The 27,260-nt window shown below is 41.6% G+C and overlaps 1 protein-coding gene across 1 annotated transcript; it reads left to right on the plus strand.

The window, feature by feature from the left end:
• Window positions 1-26,936, plus strand: HSF5 (heat shock transcription factor 5). The gene is made up of 7 exons (XM_064467933.1): window positions 1-320; window positions 423-618; window positions 3,429-3,806; window positions 9,426-9,523; window positions 14,642-15,166; window positions 20,244-20,406; window positions 24,803-26,936. Exons 1-7 carry the CDS (start codon window positions 42-44, stop codon window positions 24,868-24,870), a joined length of 1,707 nt encoding a protein of 568 aa, XP_064324003.1. The 5' UTR covers window positions 1-41; the 3' UTR covers window positions 24,871-26,936.
• The last annotated feature ends 324 nt before the right edge of the window (window positions 26,937-27,260 follow it).

A 27,260-nucleotide genomic window follows, 5' to 3' on the forward strand; every position in this document is an offset into this window, starting at 1 on the left:
CCGTGACCGTTAGAGCGCGAGCGGTCGCCGCGTCCGCCGCTATGGAGGAGCCGAAGCTGCCCCCCTTCATCAACCCCAACAACTTCCCGGCCAAGCTGTGGTGGCTGGTGAACAGCCCGCGCTTCCGCTCCGTCAGCTGGGACGCCCGCGGCGAGGGGCTGCTCGTTGACCAGCCGCTCTTTGAGTGCGAGCTGCTGGGCGCGGGGCCGGGCTGCGCCGCCGGGCGGGCCGGCGACGGCGCGGCGGGAGCTGCCAACATCTTCAAGACCAAGAACTTCACCAGCTTCATCCGACAGCTCAACCTCTATGGCTTCCGCAAGGTGGTGATGGGGCAGGTGGGCAGCGTGGCGGGGCCCGGGCCAAGCCCAGGCAGTGGCGATGGCGATGGCAGCAGCTCCGCCAGAATCCTGCACCACTTCCAGAGCCCCCACTTTCGCCGTGACCGCCCCGACCTCCTCATCCACCTGAAGCGCCTGACAAGTGCCAACAAGGCAAAGCTGGCGGCCGGCCTGGAGGTGACCAGCCGCCCGCCCAACCGCTTCCAGCAGCTGCTCGGCACCTCGCTGCAGAGGAACCTGCTGCTGCCGCCCTCAACTCTTGGCAAGGCTGACAGTCCCGGTGAGGCAGGGTGTGCTGTGCAGGGCTGGGGTGGGTTTGGGAAGCGCTGGGTGGCATGGGGTTTGAAAGTTAGCACTCCTTGAGGGAGGAGGGTTACCCGTCCTTGCTGGTGGCCGCTCACTTCGCCCATTGTAGGAAAACAGTTGTTCTTCCCGTAGGTATATCTGGCTGCCAGGAGGCATGGGTAAGGTGGTTCACATGTGTTTCAGTCTGCCTATAGACTACAATACAGTCCCTGTTGTGTACTACACTAAGAACACCGTCACCCAATCTCTGTGGAGCTGGCATAGCTCTACCAGATGAATGTTTCCCCTCCTTGCCCATCAGTAGGGATGCCTAATAAGCTTTCATTAAGTCTGTGTGAGATGATGGGTCATGTGAAGTGACAGCTAGAGCCTGCTGTCGGTTTTATGCAAAGGAGAAAAGGCCTGGTAGAAAGATTTCTGTCAGTTGCCTTTCCCCAAAAATTTGCAAACTAGGTAATTTTTGAACAGGATTGAATGAGTAGGTGAGAGCTAAATAGAAAAAAAAATGTTGAAAAGCCCCAGAACAAGTTTTCTTTCTTTCTAACCATCCTTGAGAGGATCTGAGTTTTCCAAGACAAGACTGAGCACTTCGAGGGTTATTCTACAAGTTCCATACAAGCTTGCGAGCATTGCAGTTGATGCTGTGTAAGGAAGATGGGAAAATCTTGTTTTGTAGTGTTCTTAGTCTGACAGAACTGCAGGCTGCTACATACAGAACATGGTCCTGTTCCCTTGGTCGCAAATTAACCATCCTCCTCCTTGCAGCTGATAGAGCAACTCTGCTGATAGAGCACAGTGATGTGAGCAGAAGACTTGAGCGGCCTTTTTGCGGCTGGCTCTCGGGACAGGGTGTTGCACCACGTGGGTGCAGAGCGGTAAGGCTCGCAGCGGGAGAAGAGGCAGGACTGTGTGACCTGGAGGAGGGGAAGAAGCTGGTGGTACTGCTTCCTGCAGCACCAGCCCGCAGTTAGGGCAGAGTAGGGTATCATGAGACTTACTTGTGGTTACAGTTTCTGAGTAGGAATTGTCACTTAATTCATGTGGCGTTTTCTATGACGTGTGTGGAACTACACCTGTAAAACCAAGAAAACAAAACAAAGCGTCTGAGAAGGGAAGGAACTTATTTCAGTACCATGACTAAGAAGCATTTAAATTAAAGATCTGGTGTGAATATTTTTAAGACTAAAGTGAGTCATTACAGACTTCTTTAGTGGAATCTGGTCTGACTGATGGAATGCAGGCCATTGGGAGAGTAAATGCTAAGAAAGATATGGCTTTTTAATTTTTTGGTCTTTGTTTTTATGGGTGCAGTTTTAGTGAGCTTTTGCTCTTGGAGTCTCAGTTTCTAGAAAGACAGAAAGAACAAGGAAAACATGGGTTTTATGTGCAGTCAAGTTCTGACAGGCTGACAATTTACTATGCGCTCTGTATGGGCTATTTAGGGGCATGTCTTTGCTGGAAATGTGAGGTAAGTTGACAGATAAAAGATATTTTTGTTTGCAAAGTGTCAGTCTGTTCCAAATGTCTTGCAACATCTAACTCTGTTAAACATCTAGGAACAATTCCTGTAACGCAACTGGTGCTTCATAACTTGGCATCCTGTGGTGGTTTATGTGTTAAAACCAGATAGTCTTAATTTCCCTATCCAAAGGTAAAATGTCAACAAAGGAATTCTCATACCTCTGTTCATTCTCTGTTTCTATATAGTAAAAATACTGAACAGGAAATAAACCATCCTATACATTAAGTCTTAATAAATTTTCAGGGCCAGATGGTATTTATTTAGTGATTCCTAATGATTTCATATGAACTTGCAGAATAATGACTCTATGTTACCCATTTCTTGAATTAGTTCCCATTAGAGGAGTGAAAGAGGTAAATGTGAGGCTTTTTTTTTTTTTTTTAAAGTCCATCAGAATGAGAATTGGGAACTATAGGTCTGAGAATGCCTGGCTTCTAGATAAACCCTACTGATGTAAACTATCTGACACTTCTGATTAGCCTGGCTATATACAAAACTGCAGAAAAGTCACAAATGAAGTTGTTCTTTTAGGAATTCAATGACCATAGGTGTTCTGGGTGTTATTCTCAGTGTTTCAACAAAGTCACCAAACCCTCTAATAGGAATTGAGCTGCCATGGTGTGAAAGCAAATACTGTTTCATGAAATAATTACTAAGAGAGGAAACTAAGAGAAGAATAAAAGATATACCTAGGAAGTAACAAAATGGTAACGTTTGGGGTAATTTAGACTGAACAGAACTGGTTGAGCTGACTGGAAAAAAGTTGGCTTTGAATTCTTTTCTTGAAAAACTAAATGACCTGCCATAAAGTGCTTTCAAAGTCACCTGGAGGATGTTGACATTGCCCTTCCCTTAGCTGTCTGTGGGCTGTCAGCATTGGAGTTTGGTAAAGTCTGGCTTTATGATTTCCTTTTTTTTTTTATTTATTTAAATGTGTTGTCCGATTTAACCCACAGTACTTTCTAAATTACTTTGGTTTAGTTTAGTAAGTTACCATGCATTTTGATTTCAAGCACATGTCTAAATATTGATAACTTGTTACTTGTTCAAGGAGATTAAATGCTACAGAGAGAGCTGTTGGCACTGCATTGATGCCTGTAGCAGTTACTGTGTGTCAGAACACAGTTTGTTTCTGGATTAGGTATATTGGAGGAAAGATAGTCTTCCCAAATAACATTGTAGAGCCTTGGCTGCTCATATTGCCTTTTGTTGCCTGTGAGAACTCCTTTCCCTAAAGCTTGTTTTGCTTTATTTTGTACCAGCTGCAGGACTGCTGACTGTAGGACAGTTTCAACAACCTTATCATCGAGACAGTTTCTTTCCTTACTCCTACATACCGACCTCATCACTGAACCACAGCACTTTACCGACAAAAAGCGTAGATCAGACTCCAGTTCCTACCAGCACATGGGAGCGTTCTCTCGGGTTGCTTCCAGGGCATGAAGCTTCCCCAGCTTTTCCAGATAAAGGGGTTGCCTCTCCGGTACTCCAGAGGTTTCCAACAGAGGTCACGTACACACTCCAGCCTGTTGTTTCTCTTCTGCCGCTTCAGCAAGGGTCTCAAACCATTGCCACTTCCCTTCCACCATACAGCAGCTACACATCCTCAATGCAGTACTCACAAGCCTACTATCCAACAGGTATGAAAAAGATTTCTACACTTGGTTTCAAAAAGATATTTAAAAGTGATACTTTTAAATATTTCTCTGTAATGCTCTGTCATGCGTCTAATGGTTACAGAGCATAGACTGAATTTTTTTGCATTGAATTTTAGATGTCTGTATCTCAACCAGACTCCAGACCTCTTCTGTAGTCAAGGGAAGGACATGGGCATCTCCAGGGTGCGACTCGTATAGCTTGGTTTAGAATTTGTCTGGGAGTGAGGTTACTTGTGTCCTGGAAGTTCTTATTTTGCAGTACTGCCTGTGGAAGGGTTGAGGGAGACTAGCATAGGTTTAGACATGAATATGTAGATCTCTATAGCTGGATGACGCTAGGCTCTCTTACAGGAGTTATAAAAGTTTAAAGAATAAATTGGCTATGTGGTACGGGTACAGTCTTCTGGGGTGGGAGGTGGTGGGGAGTGCATGATGAAAGCATACCAAATTTTGCAAGGTACAAAAAATTAAGGTGTAATTCAGACTAAAGTAGAGAAACGTATGGAATCTGAGGCTTTTGAAAACTCCAGTTAAATCATTAGTACTTCTGAGAAGATAAGTTTGACATTTCACTAGAGAGTGTTAGAAATCTTTTAATTTTCACTGTCACTTAAGACTGTCTCGATGTTTTTACTTTTGTTCCTGTGTATCTCTTAATCTCTCTGCTACCTTTCTTCTGTATATGGTAACATGCAGAAAGCTGAAAGCTTACTTCTTCATATGTCCACATGAAAAAGCCTGCTTTCCTTCATCTTGAGAGCACAGCACCAGGATTAGTTTATTTGGAAAGTGATAGTTGATCTTAAAATATGTATTTCATAAGTGAGGGGACTAAAGAATATATGTTCAATCTTATTCTTGACTCTTTTCATTTCACTTTTGAAGTCCCATTAAATTAAATCAAAGTAGAACTTTGTAAAAAGATTTCTTTTTATGTATATTCAAACTTGCTTGTTAACTTCAGCGACAAAAAGATTTCCCTGGTTTTTCATTATGATTCTTATTGAAAGGGCAGGAAAATAAGAGATGCTCATCTGGATCTTTTTCTCCCACTAGCATTAGACCATAATTGTTTGAAGGATTTAGTTCTGTTTGCTTTCAACTATCTGGAAAACCTTTGATAGTAGTAGGGCTGCATCAAAGAAATGCAGTGAAGCTTTATTATCAGAAAGTATCCTAATAATCAAAAATCAGTCAAGGAGACTGTGAGAAGTGTTAGTTATTGGTGCCACCTGACACTGCAAGTCCAGTCATGCCTTTCAAATGCAGCTGTGGCTGTAGGGTTCCTTTACATATGATAACCTTTCCGGTGAGTGGTAGCTTAGGAGTAGTCAGGTTATTCTGAAGATACACCTTCTGTTAAGATAAATAATTTTCTTTGTATGTAAGGCTTAAAATTCACATGATCAAAAGGGGATTCTTAAAGTAAATAAGCAGCTGAGAACATCTGTTTTAGCACAGCGCGAAAGGCACCATATTTTCCCTTGAGAAAAGCAGACTAGATGCATTAGTAATGCACTTGTAAAACTAGTTGTAGGATTCATCTTGCCTAAGGTTCATCTGAATATATAATAGTTAGTTGTATATGCCTGGGCTTGTCATCTAGATTACATATATAGTCAGTAGAGAGAAACAGGCACCTCCCAGAGGTTGAGTCATTCCAACTTTCTTAGACGTATGCCTTTGGAAGACAGTTCATTTCTTTCTGATGAGCCTCTTTGTTCATTGGCTGTGCAGAGAGTTGACAACTGCTGGACATCTGAGCCTACGTAGCAGTAAGGCAATGAATCCCCCACAAATATCTAAGTTTCAACAACATTGTCTTTCCCATTTTCCCTAATTGAAGAGCCCTTGAGCGTCATCTTCATTTTCATCAGTCTTTTGGCTGGTAAAAGATCAGAGCCCGCTTCTGTATTCAGGCCCATTCTGACGTGTTCATTGATCTGGCAGGAACAAGCACAGCTGCATTCCGTAATTTCTTGCACAGCTTTGAGTACTGTTGACCCAGTTGTCTGATAAGTAACTAGCTTCTCTTAGGCATAACTTTTGGGCCTGACACGATAAGTTCGCACTGAAAGGATGGTCTTAAGGTTCTTCCTTGGTATGTCCCACATAGCGTGTGCTCGAGCGGAATGGAAGGTGCTGGAGTGTCAGTCTCATGTCCTTTGCCCAGCTGAGCTGATAATAACGCTGTCTTGAATGCATAGATATGATACATGGGTTCCTTCAATTTCCAACAGATCTCTGGAGAAATTAGGGTGGTTGTTCAAGCTTGGAAAAGATCTGCTGATGATCATACTGGGTCTGCATTTATTTTGGGGCTTTCATCTTTCCTGAGCTTGCCTGTAGGATTGGACCTGATGCACCGAGCTGTAAGCATGGAGCTTTTCTGATGTTCTTAGATTTTATTTACATTTAGGTTCTAACTTCCAGATACATTTGGCAAGATATATCTTTGCTAAAACCATGGCTGAACTCAAGCAAAGCTATCTGTGTCTGTGCTACTTACTGTGTTAGACTTTGCCAGGAGAAGTGCCTGGGTGTCTTGATCAACTCTATCATTAGGTCATTACCCTGGTTAGCACTCTCCCCCAAAAGTGCTGTGCTTAGATCAACGGTTGGTGTGGCCTTGGGGCCATTCCCAGCAGGGTCTTTGTATGTGGCGGTTTTGACTTGGAAAGAGTAGGAAATTTTAATAGTATCAGCAGACTAATTTGCCAAAGAATGGATCTGGATGCATTTAGTTCACTGGTAGAGCTGTAGCCTTCATGTCTTCGTCAAAGATTATGACCGATTTGATCTGTTGTATCTTTAAAACAGATTATTTCTTTAATGTCCAGCTTTATCTCTCGTGCTGTTGGGGCTCAGTTTTCACAAGCGTTCCTGATGATGACTTTGTTAGAAGTTTTTTGGAAACCTAAATATCATATCAGCAAGATCATAGAATCATAGAATCATTAAGCTTGGAAAAGACCTCTAAGATAATCAGGTCCAACTGACTCATAGTTATCCTTGTTTGTTTACCTACTGGAGGTCTTTCAGAGGGCAACAAAGGGTGACTTCTCTTAAACAAAAAGAAGTCTTGTTGACTCCTCCCCGTTATACATTATCCAGTGTCAACTAATTCTCTATTGCATTGCACTTCCTTCTAATTTTTCTTATTCAGCTGTCAGATTTATAACTTGCATTTGCTTATAAATTTTTTGTTAACATAATTCCAGATAACTTCCTTTAAAAGTATTGATTTCCTTGCCTGATTTCTTTGCAACCTCTTTAGATATCTGAAGATATTTTCAGTATGTTTGAAAAATGGTCATTCGGCTTCTGTACAAGAATATTTGTGATGCGGAGTGCTCAGTACGTTCCTTGTTCTGTGAATTGTGCTCTTCACTGATCTCCACTTGTTCTCAGGGGTCGGTTGCTGGGCTGGTTGTAGCCCCACTGACAGCAATGCCATTTTCATAAATCAGTGTTCATATTCTGCATGTTGTGTCCTAAAGAGTGTGTGAAATTTTCCATCCATAGCTTGTATGGGCAGAAGGACGCCTCTTTTTTGGCAGGAACCAATACTATTTTGAGGCTGACCCATCTTGTTTAATGCAAGGAGCTGTATATTTTTCTAAATTTATTCAGTAAATATTCATTTATTCCATAAGATGCCATTCATCCCTTTCTCCTTAGTATTCAAATGAGATCCATGTTCACTGTCAGTTATTTCATAACAGCCGGTGACAGAATGTACTTTAGCCGGTAATTTCTTCTGGGTATGACTAGAATAACTGTATCTTGGACAAAAGATCTTAGAAATGTCTTCTATCTAATTAACAGGGTAGGACAAAAGCATGTGAGCAAAGCAGGTACGTTTGCTGAATCTTGATTCAGTTTGAGGACTTGAAGATTATAAATGAATCAACACCTTCGCCTTTGATAACACTGCCCCTCAGTAAATGTTATTTAAAAAGTTGTTTGGATATATGGTGACTCTCCTTTTGTGACTACGAATGATGAGTGGTTCTTATCTAAAATTGGCGTTGGTTGATTTGCTTCTTAACTGAGTACCATTAGACTACATTTGTGTCTCCCAGGGTATTTCCACAGATGTGGTTGTTCTTGCAATTAGGTCAGTCACTGCCACAGCCTATAAGCTGGCAAAAAAAGAAAGTCCCTGTGAGTGCAAACCATTCTTTTTAGGCAACGTTCTGCATTTCAGAACCATTCCGAATTGGTCATCCCTCTAGCCTTCTACACAATTATTATTGTTCTCCTCCCTTTGATTTACAAACGTGACAACTGGTTTCATTAATGCGTTGGTTTTTCTATAAGCTCTACTAACTCTAAGAATACTGTAATTTATATTTTACTTGTAGCTTCTTATAACATAGGATCTGGACTTAATGTTTTACACTTACCTACAATTTCACAAGCACTTTTCCCCCTCAGGTCCTTCCTTTTCTTTTCTTAGGAATATGTATTTTCTTCTCTTTGTAATATGTGTTTGTTTTTCCTTAGAAGCACTCCAGCAGCTTACAAGAAACTTCTCCTTTGTCATTTCTCTCTTGCATTGCTTTTACAATAGCCCTTCCAAAGTTTTCTTTGGTGGTTTTCTTGGATTTGTCAACATACTTTTCCAGTGAGTGAAACCCAGATATCATTTAGGTTTTTGGCAATATCCAGAACCGTAATATGTTCACAGGTCACAGAATGTGACATCTGAAGGGTGTCCACATTTCATCACAAAGTTTCTCAGAACTAGCCTTTGAAGTAACATGAGTCATACACATATTTCATGCTTCTTTAGAAGGGTGTCCCCTAGCTCTTTCTGTGTTGTTTAGCTCCCGCATTTGTTGCTCCAAACTGCACAAAAATTCAGCAACATCATGTTAAAAAGGACAATAGGTATAGATACTGAAAACCATACTGGTTATCGTTAACAACTGACTCATGTGAAATCCCATGTAAGTGGGACTGCAAATAAATAATTTTCTGATCTGTTTGCCATCTCAGGTTTTACTTAGTACATTTACTTATTATGAAATTTGGTCTAAATTTGATTTCAGCAAGGATTTCTTTCTCTCCCAGAACGGTTGCAGATTTTAAAGATTACCTGTCCTGTAAATAATGCCTTTACTTTTAAATTATCTTTGTGTGTCACAAAAAAATATCTGCAGAATACTGCCTCATCTACAAAGTTGCTTTTTAGAATAAAATCACTGTTTAATTTCAGAGTGTGTGTGTGTGTGTGTGTGTATGAACATCTAGGCTCTTCCTGTGTGAATACACTTTCTGTGGTATGTTGTGATGAGAAAGTCAAGCAGCCAGATAGAAAGGGTGATATTAAGGTACAAAATACTGTGATTATGAAGTTTCTATATGTGTGTATCAATTTCACAATATATATTTTAATATATGTACACATACATTAGAATAAATATTTTTTTAAGATGAAGAAATGAGTCTTAAAATCACTTGGGGGTTAATAATACATTTCTGGAATTTAGTTTACTGTGTGATTATTGAAATGTTTAGTCAAAGTGAGCAATAGAACTCTGCATACCGAACATGAATTCTGGAAGTCTGATAACTGCATTTGAATTGTTGCAGCTCCACTGCAGTGCTGTTCACCGCCTGCCCACGTAGATCCCCTGACTGGCTGTGCTAGTCCTGCAGCTTCGATTTACACCCAGTGTGGCTTTTCCCAGGTGAGTGTAGCATGCTGAAATCAGGTGTAAGCAGAGAAGGCTGTATGAATGAACTGTAGGTTTATGGACTTCTGGAGTGAAGGATATAAATTTGAAAACTGATCTGCTTGAGAAAGTGACAGTACTGTGGTTTACAAATATCTATTTCAAAGAACCACTGAACATTAAATGGGAGGTTTTGTAATTCAGGTTAGGTTTCAGGGTAGCAGCATAGTGGGTGTCCTCATCAGTGGGGTGGATTTTTTTCTGTATAAGTTTTTTGCTTGACTTCACCAGAATTCATTTCAGTTAATGAGTCTGCATTTATCTTTGAAGAATGTCTTTGCCTGGACAAAAAGAGATTCTTTAATATTGTGCAAATATCAGGAAACAGCTCCACATTTTTGTCCCAGACAGCTTTCTGCAGTCCTGAGTTTCATAGGATGGATGAGAAAAACTAAGGTGACTTTTGGAGTTGGCTCCACCTCAGAGATGTCTTATTAAAGACAACAACAGTACTTAACTGTAAATGCTTTATATAATTCCAGTGGAAACTGCACCTTATATGGAGGGCCTGGCTTATCAAATATCAAAAGATCTGAAGTAAAAACACAAGGGTTTTCTTTTCTATTACAGCATAATGCATATACTTTTTTTTTATCCTTACAGAGGACAAGCAAAGCAAGTTATGCTTATGTATTTTGAAAGAGGGTTGACCTACCCAAGCTTGATCATCCAGTTTCATGTCTTGCAAGGAAAGGAAAGTAAAAAAATCAACATTTGTCTTTTTATTAATGATTTTTTTTTTTACATAATCTTATCCAAGATGGCCAGGTTATGGCCAGGATAAACCTGTTGGTGTAAGGACCTAAATAGCCACTGGCCTATCATGCCATTGATACTAGTATTTATTTTTCACACGGTGCATCTTTGTCCTCTCGCTTTCATCATGAGCTTCTTTTTCATCTGGGACATGAGGATCAGTCTGAGTGATGGGAAGTCACAGTCAAATAACTTCTTATCTCAGAAGTCTGAGATCAATGTTTGGGACCGCAAATCATTCCAAAGGAGTTGTCAAAGGTGATGCTGTGGCTAGATTGAAAGATAATATAAATACACTGTCCAAAGGGTCTAGTAAAAATCAGTTGTTTGGAGAAGCAAGTCCCTGGGCAGTGTGTGGAGTCAGAACAGATGTAGGCCACTTACTGCTGGGTACAGCTCTAACCAGGGAACTCCCAGTCAAAAGCTGCTGGCACATCTGGGCAGAGATTGCTGGAGAGTAATCCTCTGTGTGCAGTGGCTGTGAGCGGGCCAAAGGCAAGCAGTGGCATAGATCAGTTCTGTCAGGTCTGTAACTGGCTGTCTCTGAGCAGGATGACACAAACATCATACAGAATGAATCACCAGGACTTCTTGAGATTTCGGAGTCTTTGTCTAGCAGAGATCATTTCTCCTGGAACAGGGTGGCAGGGGCTGTGCGGATGATACAGAAGACAGCAGTTTGCCTGTGGTTCTCACTGAGCTGTGGGAAATAGTCAGTGTACCTATTGTGTGCTCTGGGGTAGATAACTTTCCCAAACTTCTGCTGAGGGACATGGCCAGCTACAGGATCGATCATCCTGCCCTACTTGTGTATTGATCATCGGTACTCACTTGCAGAGAGCCTCAAAAGCAGTACAATTAATCAACCCTGGCTGACTAAGCTTGTTTATAATTCTTCACAAAAAATAGAACTTTTGCATTGTATCATTCCATTCAGTTCCTCCACCAGTTGCAGGATTTCAGTGCACTGATGTTGAAGGCTGGTTTGCAGGGCAGTTTAGGCTGTTCGATCATGCTGTGGCCTACTGGGCACTACCGGCAAAGTCTGTTCAAAACTGCTGGACCAGTCCAGAAGACATTGAGCCGCAGCAGCACACTGGCAGTCTGCAAGCTGGTTATCAGCCCTGTTTCTGTTGGACTCAGACAGCACCTTGCAGTGTCAGAAGGAAAACCAGGCACTGTTGGACAAGAAAGCCTAAACCTTGTGCTAGTCTTTACTAGTCTTGCAGAGAGCATCACTTTAAGTTTAGGAGAGGTTAAGACAGGTACAGTTTCTTGGGCTTGGAGGCCAGCTGCTGGGCTTGCACAGTACACCCCTGACCTTCTGAAACTGTGGGCTAATCCTGACTGGAACGCAGGCGGGCAAGGCCAGCAAGTAAATGTCTGTCTGCTTGCGGCTTGCTCTCCAGAAAAAGCTACAGAAAATTAGTGCATGGAATGGCAAGGGGATATAGATGGTTGTACCAAGACATAGCAGCTGATTAGGGTATATATCTTGTCAGGTTTCTGAAACCAAGGTCTCAGAGATCTGTGTTACGCTATCATCACAACTGGTTACAAAGCTGGGAGCTCAGGTACAACGTTGTACTTTTTTTCATTTGGGTTCTTCTGAAGTGGGGTGTGGATCAGTGTGGTGCATGGGTATCCTTGGGTAGGAATGAGTCCTGTGAGAGAAAACCCCTGCTGTCCTCTGCAACAGCAGTTCTGGCAACTCAACCATTAGTGCAGTATTTCCCTGCTGCTTTATCATGGGTATGAGCTGAGGCTACATATTGGATTTTGGTGACCTTTTTAAAATTTTTTTTCTTTAATTTTCTTTTTAACTAGCAGCCCTGTTATTTGATTATTGCTATTAGCATTGTTATTAAGCTGTTGGCGTTTCCTAGTGGAACTGAAGCAAGAGGTAACTGGAAATGGAAGAAATAAATGTGGGAGAAAAAAAAGAAGAAAAACTTTCCAGACCTTAAAAGCAGTCCTAAGTAGTTTGCTTTTATTGTAATAAGAACGATAATCAGCCATGTGATTTCAAAGTAAAATTGAACCTGAACTACTTCTGAATGATTGCCCCAGCACTTAAGTCAAATTATTTTAGACCTAGCGCTCCCTGAAAAGGTGTAAGAGTGCTTTGCTTCCTGTGTACACTGTGCTGATCTTATAAGTGAAATGCCCATCTTCCCTTTCACCACTTTTGATAAATTAGACCATTTTTCCTCTTGAGCTCAAATGACCAGCAAACTATTAGTCTTTTGAGTCCCGATTCTCAATCTTTTGTCACTTTTCTGTTTCATTGCTGCTTTCCTCCCATCTTTGTCTGCCATATCTTCTGTAGACAAACTGAAAGGATTTGAACTGTATCTTTGTGTCGGCACTTTCTCCTATTGGAAACATGTACAAGACCCTAAAGTGCATCCAAGAAGATGATATATAACAACTTCAAGCTGATGTACCCTAAGAGGCAGAAGAAGTTGCAGTGTGGGTTTGTTTGTGGGTTGGTTGTTTTGTTTGTTTTTGGCAGGGATGGTCTCATTCCTGGACTTGGTAACCCTGATCTTACTTAAAATCCTGGCTACTATAAGACAATAAACAAGCAATGCAACAAAAGTGAAACATCTTGTTAATATTTTAAAAAAAATACAACTGAAAAAATATTAAATGAAAGGAACTATGTTTAAACCTATATCATAAAAATAAGAAGGCGGATTGCCTTTAATGAAAAGACAGCTTAACCTAAATTTCTCGAATTCCAGGTTTTATCTTCCTCTCCTTTCCTCCCCCCTCCAAAGTTTATGGTTCTCTGCAGACTGGCACATCTACCTGAATCTGCAACAAGACTTGACTTCATACACCCAGAGGAAGGGATCTCATCTCTTTGTGGTATGTCCTTCAGGGACTTCTGATATTCATGCTGCTGAGAGACCAAACCCTTCACTGGTATTTGATCTGGCATGGCTTTCCTAGTAGATGATTCTGTGGCTTCCTGTTCTTTAATTTATTCATCTATGGAAGTAGCTTTTTATTAACCATTACCTCAGCAGAAGGTCTGAGGATAAGCAGGCACTAAGGACTAACCCTTCATATTAGATCTCTTCCAAAATAAGATGTATCCTATATATACCTGAGCTTCTGTTCAAGATCACTGTATGACTCGTGTTTGTCAAAGACATTACCCTTCCATTATCCTTTAACTCTGAGTCATCTCCAGAAGAAATAGCAGTACAGACACTGGCTGTTAAAATGTGATTTATCATTTCACTTGGGTAGGGTTTGCTGCTTTTGAACAACTCTTCATTGTCTTCTTTCTGCTTTACATGTCCTTTGATTTGTAGGAATTCTACTAAAAAAATTATCATTTGATTACTGACTGTGTCCTGTCATCTTGTGATGTCATTACAGTGAAATATTTTCGTAGCGTTCAGACTTGCTCTGTGATGGCAAAGGCAGCCTCTACAGATTCTCCAAGAAGTGTTTCTGACCTGAAGAGCTATAGGGCCTTTATACAGATTTATGTAGACTTTGAGTTGTGCATTTGTGGAACACTGTGTCGTGACAGGAGCATCCAGATGTAAGGCTGTGACAGACAGGGCAGTTCTACAGTATTTGTTTTCATAGGTATCTGAACTCCCATTCATTTTGGGACTGGAGCATCCCTGGGAATCGCTCCTTGGGTGGATGCGTATATGGACAATCACTTGAAGAGGAAAAAGATGTTATTGGTAAGTAACTAAGTTCCTCGAGTTGTGTTGTCCATATGCACATTTACAGCATACGTACGTTTTTCTCTTGCTTAAAAATCTTGTGGTTTGTGCAGGCTTTATACACAACAGGAATGCTTGAGTTTTAGAAGAGCTGAAGGCAGGTAGATTGGCTCTGTCATTTTCTGTCATGTATGTGGCAAGTGAGGGGGCTGGTTCTAAGGTGCTCCCCAGGTCCTACTACAATTGGAAGTCTCTGGTTTGAATGGGTGTACTTCCACCTAGAGTGGCAAGGGTATGCAGGCAATGTGTCTGGGGGGATATGCAGGTGCTGGTAAGTGACCTTCTGTTCTTTCCAGGATGGACAGTGAATAGAAGGAAGGAAGAGTGCCAGGAGTGAGGTGGTTAATGAAAAACATGACAAAGTAGTAGCTTTTTTTTTTTTTTTTTTTTTAAATTAAACCTGCTGTTTTAACTGAAAATAACAGACAATCTTTCAAGCTTTTGGATAAACGAACACTTCAGTTGATTGCTCAGGTTCATTTCCAAAGCCTTACAAAACCAATACACATCCTGCCACTGTAATTTTTTGATATAAAATTTCACTGGATTTTGTTTATTCCAGGGTCCTCCAATACAGTCACCTTATGCAACTGAATATCTACCCTCCAGCTGGCCTTGTAATACATGTGATGAAAACAAGAAGACAGGAGTAAACCTTGAAGCTGTGTTTCAGATTGTTGATGAGATGCATTCATCACCCAAAGCTGAAATGGTGAAAGTGGAACCTGTGGAGATCCAGTGTTCAACCCCACAGTCTAACAGAGGTCAACCAGTGCTGGTTAATAGTGAGATTAGTGATGCACCTTCTTCAGCTGACGAAAGCCAGCTGGAATCTCTTACTCCTGTAGCTTCAGACACATCATTTTTGGTGGCAGCAGATCAAGCAGTAACTTGTTCTCCATCACAGCCTTCTGAATTTCTTTGTGCTCCCCATACCGCTGTGTCTGTAGAAAGTGCTGCTGCTGAAATAGCACAGGAATCTGTGACCACGCTGGAAGTGCATCAAAAACCGAGAGAACAACCAGATCACTGCCTAACTCAGTCCTCTATAATGTTTGTTCAGGAAGGACCATTCAGTCCAGAGCAGGTAAAGGGTAAAGGGAGATAAACCAACATCTTTTTTGAGATAACTGCATTCAATAGTAACGCTAGGGTCTGGACTGATACCTTGTTAATATTCTTGCCTGCTTAAGAACTAAAGGCTTCTTAATTAAGCTTTTAATGGACAGTGAAGGGTTTGCTTTGTAAAGCAAGATTTAAAAAAGAAGTGGGAGTGAAAAAGTATCCCACTGTAATGAGCATGAGATGCATTAGCCTGTGTTGGCCAAGTTAGGGTGCTCATTTGCATGGGAAAAATACATAGTGCAGGTGTATTCGTGGTGATGAAGCAGAAGGTTAAAACATACTATCTTTAATCTTAAATAAGAGAGTATCTTGAAAATTGCCACTGAAGGCAAAGATTTTTTTAAAAATTTAGATAAATGCTTAGATTGTTTCTGATAAAGAGTTACTAAGTTTCTGTTTTCTGTGGGAAGTATAACTTATTGACATTTGAATATATATATTATATATACAAAAAGCATCTTCATTTGTTTATGCTTTGTGGTGTCTGACAAGTTGTAATTGTGCTTCTGTTTCCTGTGCCTGGTCTTCCCTGTACACAAACTTGTACATGCCGTGTGGTGAGGGGCATTCCAGATGTTACTCTGTTAAGGCAGCAAATGCATCCTCTACCTTTTTTGTTTTGAAAACAAAGTAAAAGCAAGAGATTGACTGCATCTGCTTCTGCTGCGTGAGACCTACCTTGCATGTAGGCACTCAGAATTTCATTTCTGTGTATGTGTTGAAGCTACTGTTCTGTTGTGCTATCAGTATCTTGATGCCTTCAGTAAAACTTATAGCTTGGAAATCCTCAGCTGGTGCAAACTTGATTGCTCTTAGCCACCTTCCTCTTAGGTGTCCTTACAGAAAGAGATGTATATTCTGATCAAGTCTCTACAAAGCTCCAGCCTAGACTAGATTGTTCTGCTCAATACTGTGTGGAGGAAGAGCACACCCAGTGCTAGTGCCTACAGAGCTGGCAGCACTCCTTAACGAGTGTCCGCTCATTATCTTAAGTATTGACTGCACTTTAAACACTGTCAGTTTTGACAGCTTTTGAAGTGTGTTTTTAGCAGCATATTTTTCCGTTGTTGAAGGCCTTCGGAGTTTGTGGTCTGAACTCCCTTGTTAAGAACTGATGGATTAAGTGTGTGAACCATGGAGTCATCTTGTGGGGGAGAGTGTTTTAATTTTGAGGCCCCATTACTTGTGTAATTGGTAAGAATCCCGATGTTGGTCCTGGTCTGTTTATCTGGATATTAACTGGTTAAATAACTAGGGCTTATTCGGTGCTGAAGAGGAATTCAGGGACTGTTAGGCCTTTTGTTTGACAGATTCCCTCTTTATTGGAAATATTCTTTCTCTTACTTGTCTCTTCTTCCTAAACTCAAGAGAGGCAAGTTTAACTTAACCCCCCACTGCCTCTTGTCTAAGGGTGTTTCCTGAGCCATGGATCATGGCAGGTGCAGAACTCTCCAGAGAAGGCTTCTGTGCTTGTACTCCCATCAGGCTCCTACATAACTTGCCATCTTCCTTATCCCTGAATCTGGAAGCCTTCTGAGGCTTTCAGTAGCTGTCAGTGCCTTGTAATTCAGAGAAAACTTACAACAGGATAGTGGCTGTGCACAGAGGACAGTTTTATTCCTCTGTGTAGCAGCCCAGGAGGAGCAAATTCCTCCAGTGTTAATACAAGAACATCAGAACAGCTCTGCTGGGTCAGATCAAAGGTCCGTCTTGCCCAGTGTCAAGTCTCAGGACAATAGCTGTAATCTGATACACAGGAAAGAGCAAGAGCGAGGCGTGCAGATAGAAGAGGGCATTCTTCCTCATACTTTCCAACTGCTTTCAATTTGAGGGCTTGGAATGATACTGTATACTTAATCTCAGGTTTCTCTTCTGTGGACTGACGTCAGGCCTTTAAACAACGTCAGATTTAGCATAAGGTATCGTTGGACCAAACATATACTTTGCTCATGACCTGTTGCAAAAAGAGCTTCCTTTTGAGCGTGGCCATTCCTAGCTTTAACTGATGCTGCCTGGTTTCTGTCTCAGAAAAGACATTCAGCTATCATCCCTGGCCGCTTACTGTGTGTCACTTGGGGTCTCACAGATCTCTTACCACAGCCTCCTCAGCACTCCTTTTCCCTGACTGTGCAGTCCAGCTGTAGTTTCCTCTGCATGGCAGCTGCTCCGCACCTCTGGTTAGCTTTGGGTTTGTTCTCAACTTTTTCCATTTCTACTACATTCTTTTTGGAATGAAGAGAGCATTGAAGTTGTGGGAAAACTATCCCATTTTTACAGTGGCACAAAGATATTTGCTGTTTTGTTCTCTATTTGTTTCACAGTATTTCCTAGCATTTACTTGCTCTTGTGACAGCTATTGGGCCTTGAACTGTCCTCCTCATAGAACTAACAGTTTAGCAGAAACCCACTTTATTCTGCTTTCCTGATTTCCTAAAAGATAGCAAATTAAAGAGCAGTTCTTTACATGAAAAGACTTAGTATGTTCAACAGTTCAGATCCAACATTGTCCTCTTAGCCTCAGTGAATTCCTGTCCTAGACTTTTATAGGTTTTGGCCTTTCATGGGCATATTTTGTTCCACTCCTACTCGTAAGAAATATTTTATTTTCTTCTTAAAATGAAAATACATTTCTGTAATGCTTGATCAAGAGGAATTTGCCTCCTATTTTGTTCAGTCTCCTTGGCAGAATACTTCTCTGAAGGTAGAAACTCTTGCTTTCTTTGGTGAAGGTTAATCCAGCAAACCCCATTCACTTGAGCTGTTAATTTTAGTACCTTAGCTTCTCATCATGGTTCCAGACGGTTATAGGTATAGTCCAGTCACTGTCTCATAAGTTCTGTAACCAGTGGGATGCAGGAAATTCAGCTTTTTTCAATAACTGAAGTTAAAAGGCCAAACTCTCATATCCGTCAGCTTTGGTAGCTTTGTTTGATTCTCCGCCAAACAACACTTGGGACTCTGAAACTGCAGGAGTGCTAGGCCTGAGTGAAGAGTCTGTCCACAGATGTGGTAAATCTGTGGTCACAAGCATGTTCACTTAAAAAAACAAACAAACAAAAAAAAGAGATTACACGGGAACCAGATTTGTGTGGGCTAGGCTGATGCTATCAGGATGAAAATCTTATTATTGCCTTTTTTATATTGGATTACTAAAGAGTGGGTATGTGAGATCCTATAAACACAGTGATTAAAAGGGGGTACTGTGCAGTATCATCACTCTTCAATTTCCACACGAACAACTGTAAGGCTTAAAATTGGGCACAGTGTTGCAAGTACAGGTTCACCAGTGAGGGGGAAATGGAATTCCCTCAGTTTGCTGGCCATGCTCATCCCCGTGCAGCCCAAGGTGTCGTTAGCCTTACCGGGCCCTGCAGCATCCCCAGGTCCTTTGTAGAAGAGCTGCTAGGCAGAGATTCTAGACTTCTTTCGGCTTGTAGGCTAGTGATAATGTCTTAGTGATGGGTATCCCAATATGCATTTGTTTTTTGTTTATCAAACCATGCAGTTTGATTTCTACATCCCCTGTCTGATATTGCTCTTCAGTTCATAGTGCATCGATTTTTCTCCTGTCTTTTTAAATAATGACATTTGTAGAATTCTTTCTAAAACAGTTGTCTTGTGGAGTATCCAAATTAGGATGCTTACTTGAGAAATCTTCCCTCCTCTCACTAGTTGGTTAAGGCTGCTTACTCATTTTTCTAGAGCTTATGATTACGTAATTGTCACCAGGACTGGAGAGATTTAGATCATCTCCCATGACATTTGGATTCTAGCTGGTGAAGGTAGTGAACTACAGCCCTCCTTCCTTCTCGTTGTTTTTATGCCTAGGAAGAAGTTGTGGTTCAGATGTTAGACAAAAGGTGTTACTAGTCAAATGGTTTTCACGTGGCCTTGCCAACAGTACAAATGCTGTACATACAGACAACACGTTGCGAAGAACAAATACTATAGTAAAGGGGGTATCTAGCAAGTGCAGGAGGTGCATGGGAGGGGAACCAGCTCTCTCTGGAGTGTTTGGTTACTGTATTTGTATAGGCCTCTGAATATTATTATACAACAATGTCAAAGAATGCATATGTATTCCTATTAATATGCATACTCCTTGCCTTCTGTGTACATTGAATAACAACAGACTCAAGGTGGAGAGTGTGATTTTTGGAATTACTAATACCTCATTACCAAGTGTGCTGACCTTTTGTCCCCTGTAAACTCACACACAGCAGTCTTCAAAAGCTTTTTTCCTTACTAGAATGAAACGTTGCAGGCTCTGAACAATCATTTGTCTTTAGGACATTGATTGATAGGATATTTGCAGAAGAGATTAATATTCTATAACGGGTGATGGTGAGAACATCTTTCTGTCTAAAGGTAAACTTCAGGTGCTTAACTTTGGGCCTTTGCTTCCTCAGTGGAATAAAAACATTAACTTGGTTGTTTGGCTTTTATTTGTTTTTTTTAACCTACAGACTTCTGCCACATGATCATGGAAATATACCAGTTCAGTAAATGGTTGCCTGCAAAATACACACGGAGCAGCAGCAGAGGGCTCCAAAAAGCAAGCAACACATTATAATTTAATGTCTTAACAATTGGGTGGGGTGAGATTTCCAACCAGAATGTGTGGCTCCCGTGTGTGGTTTTGCATCACACAACTCTGTCGAGTCATTTGAGCTAGATCTGTCATTACTGATACACGTGTGGGTAACGAGTGCACCTGGATTTCTTCTAGCTTATTTCTTATAGCTAGTTTGATAACCGAGGGGAGAGCTCAGACTGTGAGGACATGCACCCTAACTTTGTATATTCTAGTTTTCTGATTTCATGTTTTGCTTAATATGCTATTTTGTCGAGTTTCAATTTGGGAACCTTAATTCTGAGTTAAGAACATTTATTATGTAAACCATCTAGGCAGCATTCAGCACTTGTAAGATGTCCTTTTGGAGTGGGGCAGAATAGTTATTATTTTGTCCCTAAAGTGATTACAAGAAAATATTGAGTGATCTTTGGTTTTATTTCTTTTTCGTTTGCTTGCTTTTAAGAATACTGCTAGTGTTAAATATGAGTCCAGTACGTCAGAGACAGAAGAGAGACCATTCACTTCAGCAACTGAGCCTGGGGACAAATCTGTGGAAGAGACAGACTATTCTGCAAAACCTAGATGCAGGAAAAGGAGACACAGCTCACAAAACAGCAAGTCTCCTGGTAAGAAGAGATTTTTACATTTTTTTAGAGATTACCGAGGCAGCTACTCTGAAACGAACTATTACAGAAAGGGGAGATCGGAATAGTTTAGTTATTGTCTGCAGTGTAAGTACTTCATTGTGCCTTCAGTTAAAATATTATACTTGTACAACCTCTTAGTATACTTAACCAATGTGCTTCTATAGACATGCTTACGCTAATTACTCGTACATGGAAAAGGGTATAAATTATATGAGTAAATAAAACCTGAAGTTCTGAGAGTTGTATAAGAAACCTGGATATCACAATATTGAGATAAGCCATAGATACGTTTGCTGGAGGGTGACAGTGCTACGAAGGAAACACCAAGTGATGAGGTGACTATTGAAGGGTCAGGGAAAAACCCCACCGAACGGATGAATTTAGTGTAGAAGTGCAAACCTTTTGTCTCAAATCACTAATTAGGTTTTGTACCAGTCTGCCGATACGCATGCTGAAATACACGAGAAAAACGAGCAGCAGAGCATCTGAGGCCAAACAATTCACAAGTCTGGTAACTGAAGGGAAAACCCAGATGTCCACAGATTAGGGAGACATAAGAGGACACAAAGAGTACCTTTCTAGAGGAAAAGTTGGTGCAGCCTGCAAGTCTCACAAGAAGCTATTTCCCTCACAGCTGTTCATCAAAGAGCTGATTGTAGAGTTTGAAGAGCTGTTGCTCACTTCAAAGGGTAGTTTCTAGATTCCAGATAATGATGCTAGTTAATAATTCAGCTCATACCGCCCATCAGTTTCAAAGATTTAAGTAAGGAATAGTCTTTCTGTCAGGAACCTGAGAAAAAAGGTTGGATGCCATCTTGAAAGAAGGCAGGTGTTTGTTTAAAACACAGAATTGAGAGTTTTTGTTCAATTACTTCCTTGTATCATGGATACAAGCATTAGCAAACTTCTCAGCTTTCGTATCTAAAGCAAAACACTTGCTTAATATGCCAGTTGTAAAGTTATGTACTTGAACATTTTGGAAAGCATTTCCATGGGATTGTTCCACAGAGATGAAACACTGTTAGGCTAATGCTAATTAGCAACAATTAGCATAGAGTCTATGATAGTCATCCAGGTCTATGTTTCCACTGTTGTACCTTTTAGGCTTGGTGCTATCTGTCTCCACCCTTTATGCCTGAGCCAAAGGTGATCAGGCTCAAGTCGGCCCAGAATAAACTGGGCACATGATACAAGACTCGAAGCTGGCATAGCCCATCTCGGCATCTCAACTGCAAGCCTGAAGCAGACAGGTTTAAAAACAAGCTGACTTGTGTTGCTCTGCCTGAATGTTCTTCTGTCAGTACCTCCTTTCCTCTGTCAGTCTTTGGAAACAACCTCTTAATCTCCGTGCTAAAATATTGCATCATGAAAATTTCCAGGTGTTTCTTCACAACTTATCCTCTGAAAGTGATTGAGTCCTGTCCATCTTCCTCTTTTCATTTGGGTGCTCCTTTGCAAGTTTTCTGAGCCCGCCCTTTGATACGTACCCTGCTATAGAGAAGGCTTTTGTTCCTGCTGCTTCAGCAGGCTGCTGAGGTGATTCACTTTGCTGTGTGGGGACACCAAGCTGTAGGTATCACACAGAGAGAGCCAACACAATGTGGTACAAAAGGCCACTGCAGTGAAGACGGAAGGGTCGTTTCTGTGACTGGGAGCAGCTCTGGGCCAAAATCAAGGTGATAATCTGTACAAATGAGCCACAAAGCAAACCCTCCGTGTGGAGAAGGCACTACTTTGAAGCACTAGACCAGATTTCTTTGCCTTTTTGCAGCTATCCTGTAGCAAGAGAGACAGCTGTTGTCTTACTAAACTGCAGTCCCCAGGCTGTCCCTCCATAGCTGCCAGCCCATCTCTGCAGCACCATAAATTGCTGAAATGGGTTGTCTGTTTTCTTCAAATGAAAACCAATATCCTTAACCAACTTTCTCAGCTAAATTCTAGTTTACCAGTTCTAAGCACAGCCTGCCAACCAGGGTCAAGGTGAAAGGTGTCTCTAGTCCATTGCCTTGTCTCCAACAGTGTCTTTGGCATTTTTGTACTATTAAGTAGAAGAGGCCTCAGAAAACTTTTCTTCAATTAATTTCTCGTTACTTTTTGAAGCCATGAAAACATTTAACATCCACTGTGGTGTTTGCAAGTTAATGTCATTAACATAGGGTAATTACAAAGCGGCTGAAGAACGCTCCTCTTTCTTAGTTTTGAATGTGTTTGCTTTAACCACGTCTTTACTCCTCATGCACTAATTGTCTTTGTACCTGAAAATTTGGCAGAGGGACCCCGTTTTCTTTGGCAGCGGCAGGAGAAGAACTATTTGTGAGTCCTGCCGGGAGTCAGAGGCTGCAACTGAGGCTGCAGAACTTCATTCAGCACTAAACAGATCATTGCAAATGAGTATAGGCTGTGCCTTCTGTTCCCTTCCCACTCTTTTTCTTGAGAGACAATGGCTATCGCTCTCTAGTTCCTTGTGTGTTTACCATATTGAGGCATGAAGGATAGTTCACCTGCCAGGGACTGTGTTTTTCAGCCCCAGGCTCTTTTTTAGGACATAGATTTGAAGGTGCTGATGATGCATCTTCTTTCTCCGCTACTTTCTATATAAGCTTACCTATAAACTGGGATATTTGGAATAAATCTGTCTGCTTATGTTGGCAGCATCTGCACTTGCAACAGCAGCCCTTTTGGACTTCATGAACAATTGACAGGAACTCTGTGAATTCTTCACATATCCTTCCCCATCTCCTCTGCGTTGCACTCCACAGGTACACTCGGTAGTAATTATAGCTGCTCTGGACCTAATAGCTGTGGTTTGTTCTTCTAAGAGAGAACGTCAGAAGGACCAGATTCTGATTGGAGGAACTTTTGTTAGCGTCATTCTTTCTGGAAGTAGGGATCTCAGAGTGGAGCAGGTGGAATTTGTTACTTCTGGAGTTAAACATTTAAGCTGATAAGGATACATCAAGGAAAAATCTTTCTTTCTCAATGGCTGGTCGTATATTTTTTGCAAGTTGTCTATTCCTTCAAGTAACCTGGCAACTTCCTCTAATATTTTTGCTACAAGAACACATACATACTACTGAGATGCTGCTGACTCATATGGATCCATCATTACCATGCTGCAGGGTGCCCTAGACACGTACCACCCATTCCCATGCCACTACAGCTGGGTCACTCTGCATTCCCTCTCATTCACTGCAAGGTAAATAGATTTACAGGTGCAATTGCTAGGGGCAAACCTTCATTCAGGCAAGGTCTCCCATGCTATCATATGTTCACTTGAGCTATTTCCTACACCTTCCAGAAAAAAATAATTTAATTTAGTTCGTTAGTGTTCGTAATAGGTCACAGTGAGCTCTCCTACAGAGGTGTTAAGAGTTAACGTGGGGACAGGCTTGGCCCTGAGCTCTTCGACATCTCCTGTTTGAAGCCCAAGGTGAAGTTGCTCTCAGGAGTCTGAGCTGTAGCTTCTCGCTCCAGCTCGGTTGCCATTACCTTTACTTCATTATATATCCAGTGAAGGACTTTCAAATTACCTGTGCTGGCAGTCTTCTATTTTGGATGAGTGGATGTGAGACGCTGTCTCCTACCTTTACATAATGCAGAGCTGCATCATTGCTAGGCCCCTCATTTCTCCATCCAGATTTGTTCCCAACAGAGTCTGCTTTGGCAGGAGGAGAATGTCAGAAAGGGCACAACTGGTGGCTATTGGGCAGGAACTTTGTAGCATGGAAAAAGAACAAGGGCTGGAGCACTTTTCCTAGGATGCCAATGTGTCTGTTTAGAGAATAGAGTTCACAGGGGTGGCATTTGCAGTGGCAGCGCTGTTGTGACCATATCAGGGTCACCTGTTGACTTTCTTGACCTGCAGGATCTGGCCATACATTGGAAGTGTTTCCATTTCACTGTGGATCACGGTAATTTTCAAAACATGAGCCTCTTGTCTGTCCTGTCTCTGACATCACAAATTTTCTCTAGGATCTTGGTACCAGCTGTGGCGTGCTTTGAGGCAGTCGTGCCTTTTATAGGTAAATGAAGGTATATGTCACAAGAAGGCTGGGCATTTCTGAGGGTCCTGCCAGGGTTTTATAGTAATCAACATCTGGTAGTTGGTATCTGTGGTCATGAGTGCACATATAAATCATGTATCTTGAAGAACGGGAGCACTTTTCTTAAAAGTTTTTTTGTTGTTTCATATTTTAAGTTTTGCCAAATTAGAATAATTCCTATTCTTTAAAAAGCAGGCCTCAAATTCTCAAGTTACAGTCTGCCTTTCAGGCCGTATTTTATAGTACCTGATAGAAGTACAATTGCTATGTATTCTGCCAAGTGAAACATACACAAGGACTGGTACTTACTCCCTATTCCCTTTTCTTCCTAGATCTCCATCTGCTGGTAGATATTGCTTGCAAGCAGGGGTACTTCCAGCAGGAAGAAACAAGAGAGTGAGAAGTGGGTGACAAGTATGTGAAAATGTGCAGCAGCTGCCAGCTGGGTTCCCTTGTCAGCCTCCAGCGGCAGCGCTTTGCACACAACAGGCACTTTGGATCGTTTTGACTGTGGTTTGGGGGGGAAAAAAAAAAAGAAAAGAATTCAACTTTATTTTTTTGCTCTCATTTTAACTCTGTAGGATATTAGTCGCTCTATTTTTTTACTCCTCTTCTATTACATTTTCTACCTGTCAAGTTATAAAGCATCTAGTGGTTAGGGTATTTAATATGAAGTCATTACTTAGTTGTTTGTATTCTTTAGATAAGGGAAGTCTGAACTCCTTATAAACAAGAAGCCTTAAAAACTTTCTCAAAACTTTCTTAGTGGGAAGCAAACTGGTTTTAGTGCTGCATTCGGAATCTTTTTATTTAACGTTGTTGGAGGCTACAGTGTGCTCGGCATAGAGGGTGTTTGGGGCTCTCGCTGTCTTTGCTTGAGGCACACTGTGGCCCTTCTCTGGGAATTGTGTACGAAACAAAAGCGTAGGAAAGTCACAAGATTCTAGGTCTGAATGGGTCAGGGATTTCAGGAGAGCGGCTATAGGAAAGATGAGCTAATTTTCTGAGTGATTAACCAGGAAATGCTCTTCCTTCCTAAACCAACGCTCTGTTTCAGCAGCCAGTGTGTCCTTTCTGGTGGGTATCCATTACATGTGACAGCTGCTGGTCTTTGCTGTTAATGGGGAATTCTTCCGTTTTAATAATTTTCTTTTGATTCTAATGGTATCTGTAATGATAAGTTATTTGTTGCTTTAGTACTTTGTTTTAAATAAGTCTTCAAAATAATTTTTTAACTTTTAAAATATGATTGTATTTGTACTGATAGTAGAACTTAAGTTTTTAATAGCTGCGTATTGGTATTTATGATAGGATACTGTTTGAAGGATAAAGGGGCACCTTCTGTATTTGCATTGTTAGAGGAATAAATGTGGAAGAGTACTTAAAACATAAATTTAATTGCTTCATGCATGTTCATACTTCTTTTATAATTAATTAGAGCCAGCCCCGAGCAAAATACGCATGAAAGGAGAAGAGCGAATTTATCAGGACCACCTCGGTTCTGCCCTCCAGAGCTTTGCGCAGCTTCTAGCTGTGGTCAGGACACCCGAAGCGAGCACTGGGCAGTAGGATGAGCTGAGGGAAACCTTTAATTATCCACCAGCTGTCCAAACGAGTCCAGTGCAGTCTGAGGGTGGTTCTAGGCAGGGCAAGCGGGGTGCCACCATACTGATTGTCCTCAGCTGTGTTATTCCACAAGTGCAGCGCAGTTCCAGTTGACCTGAGCAGTGGAAGGCTTGGTGCTTACGTTCAGACCTTCCTCCTCAGATGAAACAACTTGGAAAGCATTTCTAAATGAATGAGAGGATTCGGGTAGTTAAAAGGAAAAGAACTTTGGTAACGTTGCTGCAGCTTTGTCACCTGAGTTTGGTTTTGTGCCCCTGGCTGACGTGCTGGAGACCGTTGGCTAATACACCATGGAAGCAGCGGAGGGTCTCTGTGTCCTAGGGGAGTTTGTGCTGTTAACTGTAACGGGGCTTGAGAGCATCAGCCTGGCCTTCCTGGCTCCAAGGCGTGAGGAGGTGCAGTCACAGGAACCCAGCCGTATCCAGCTGGAGTTGCTACCTCTTTAATTCAAATAAAATACCAAGGGAAATTCATAACTTACCTTTCTTGCTCCTGTTTGCCACCAGAAGAGTCTCAGGCAGCTCTAGATGGAGCGTTTAGCGTTTCAGCACCTTACCGTGCGTGCAGTTCAGTTAGTAAATAATAATAAGTAACTTCTGTAACGATATGTTTTTAACTATATTCTTGTTAATGGGAACAGAGTGGGATTTGGTTTAGCTTGCAGATGTTCTTTTATACCCTGCTTAGGCAGCATGGTTGCAGCAATCTGCAATAAATTAAACTTTTAAACCAAAATGGGTGTTGTATTTATGTTTTCTCTGTGTTTTAAATTACAAATGACAGGGTATCACGGTTGAAAAAAGCGCTTCATGTTTCAGTAGTTGTTGCTGACACCACTATCGACAAATAACCATTACCACAGGGGAAAGTTTAAAATACAGTGGACCAATTCTTCATTTGCATAATTTATTAATTTCTGTGGAGCGACTCCAGGGCTGGGTTTGGCTGCGTGTGTGCCAACCCCCCCTCGTCAATCTGTTCTCTTTCCGAACGCGCTTTTCCGCGAGTGCCGGCGCGAGCACGGCCGCCTCCCAGAAGGGCTGGACGGACCACAGGCTTTCTGCGCGCCCTGCGTTGTTTTTGCATTAATTTCTGAGTGCCCTCTTGAAGCACCACTCCATCGCACGCCGCGGTACGGATTTCCAGTCGCAACCTTGCTTGGAG

The sequence above is a fragment of the Phalacrocorax carbo genome, chromosome 17 (genome assembly GCF_963921805.1).
Source record: "Phalacrocorax carbo chromosome 17, bPhaCar2.1, whole genome shotgun sequence".
Taxonomy (NCBI): Eukaryota; Metazoa; Chordata; class Aves; order Suliformes; family Phalacrocoracidae; genus Phalacrocorax; species Phalacrocorax carbo.

What these genes read in the sequence shown, in the direction of transcription:
- HSF5 (XM_064467933.1), top strand. Translation starts at nt 42, where the DNA reads ATGGAGGAGCCGAAGCTGCCCCCCTTCATCAACCCCAACAACTTCCCG. An exon ending in ACCTCTATGGCTTCCGCAAG is followed by an intron (nt 321 to 422) that starts GTGGTGATGGGG and finishes CACCACTTCCAG; the next exon opens with AGCCCCCACTTTCGCCGTGA. An exon ending in ACAAAACAGCAAGTCTCCTG is followed by an intron (nt 20,407 to 24,802) that starts GTAAGAAGAGAT and finishes TTTTCTTCCTAG; the next exon opens with ATCTCCATCTGCTGGTAGAT.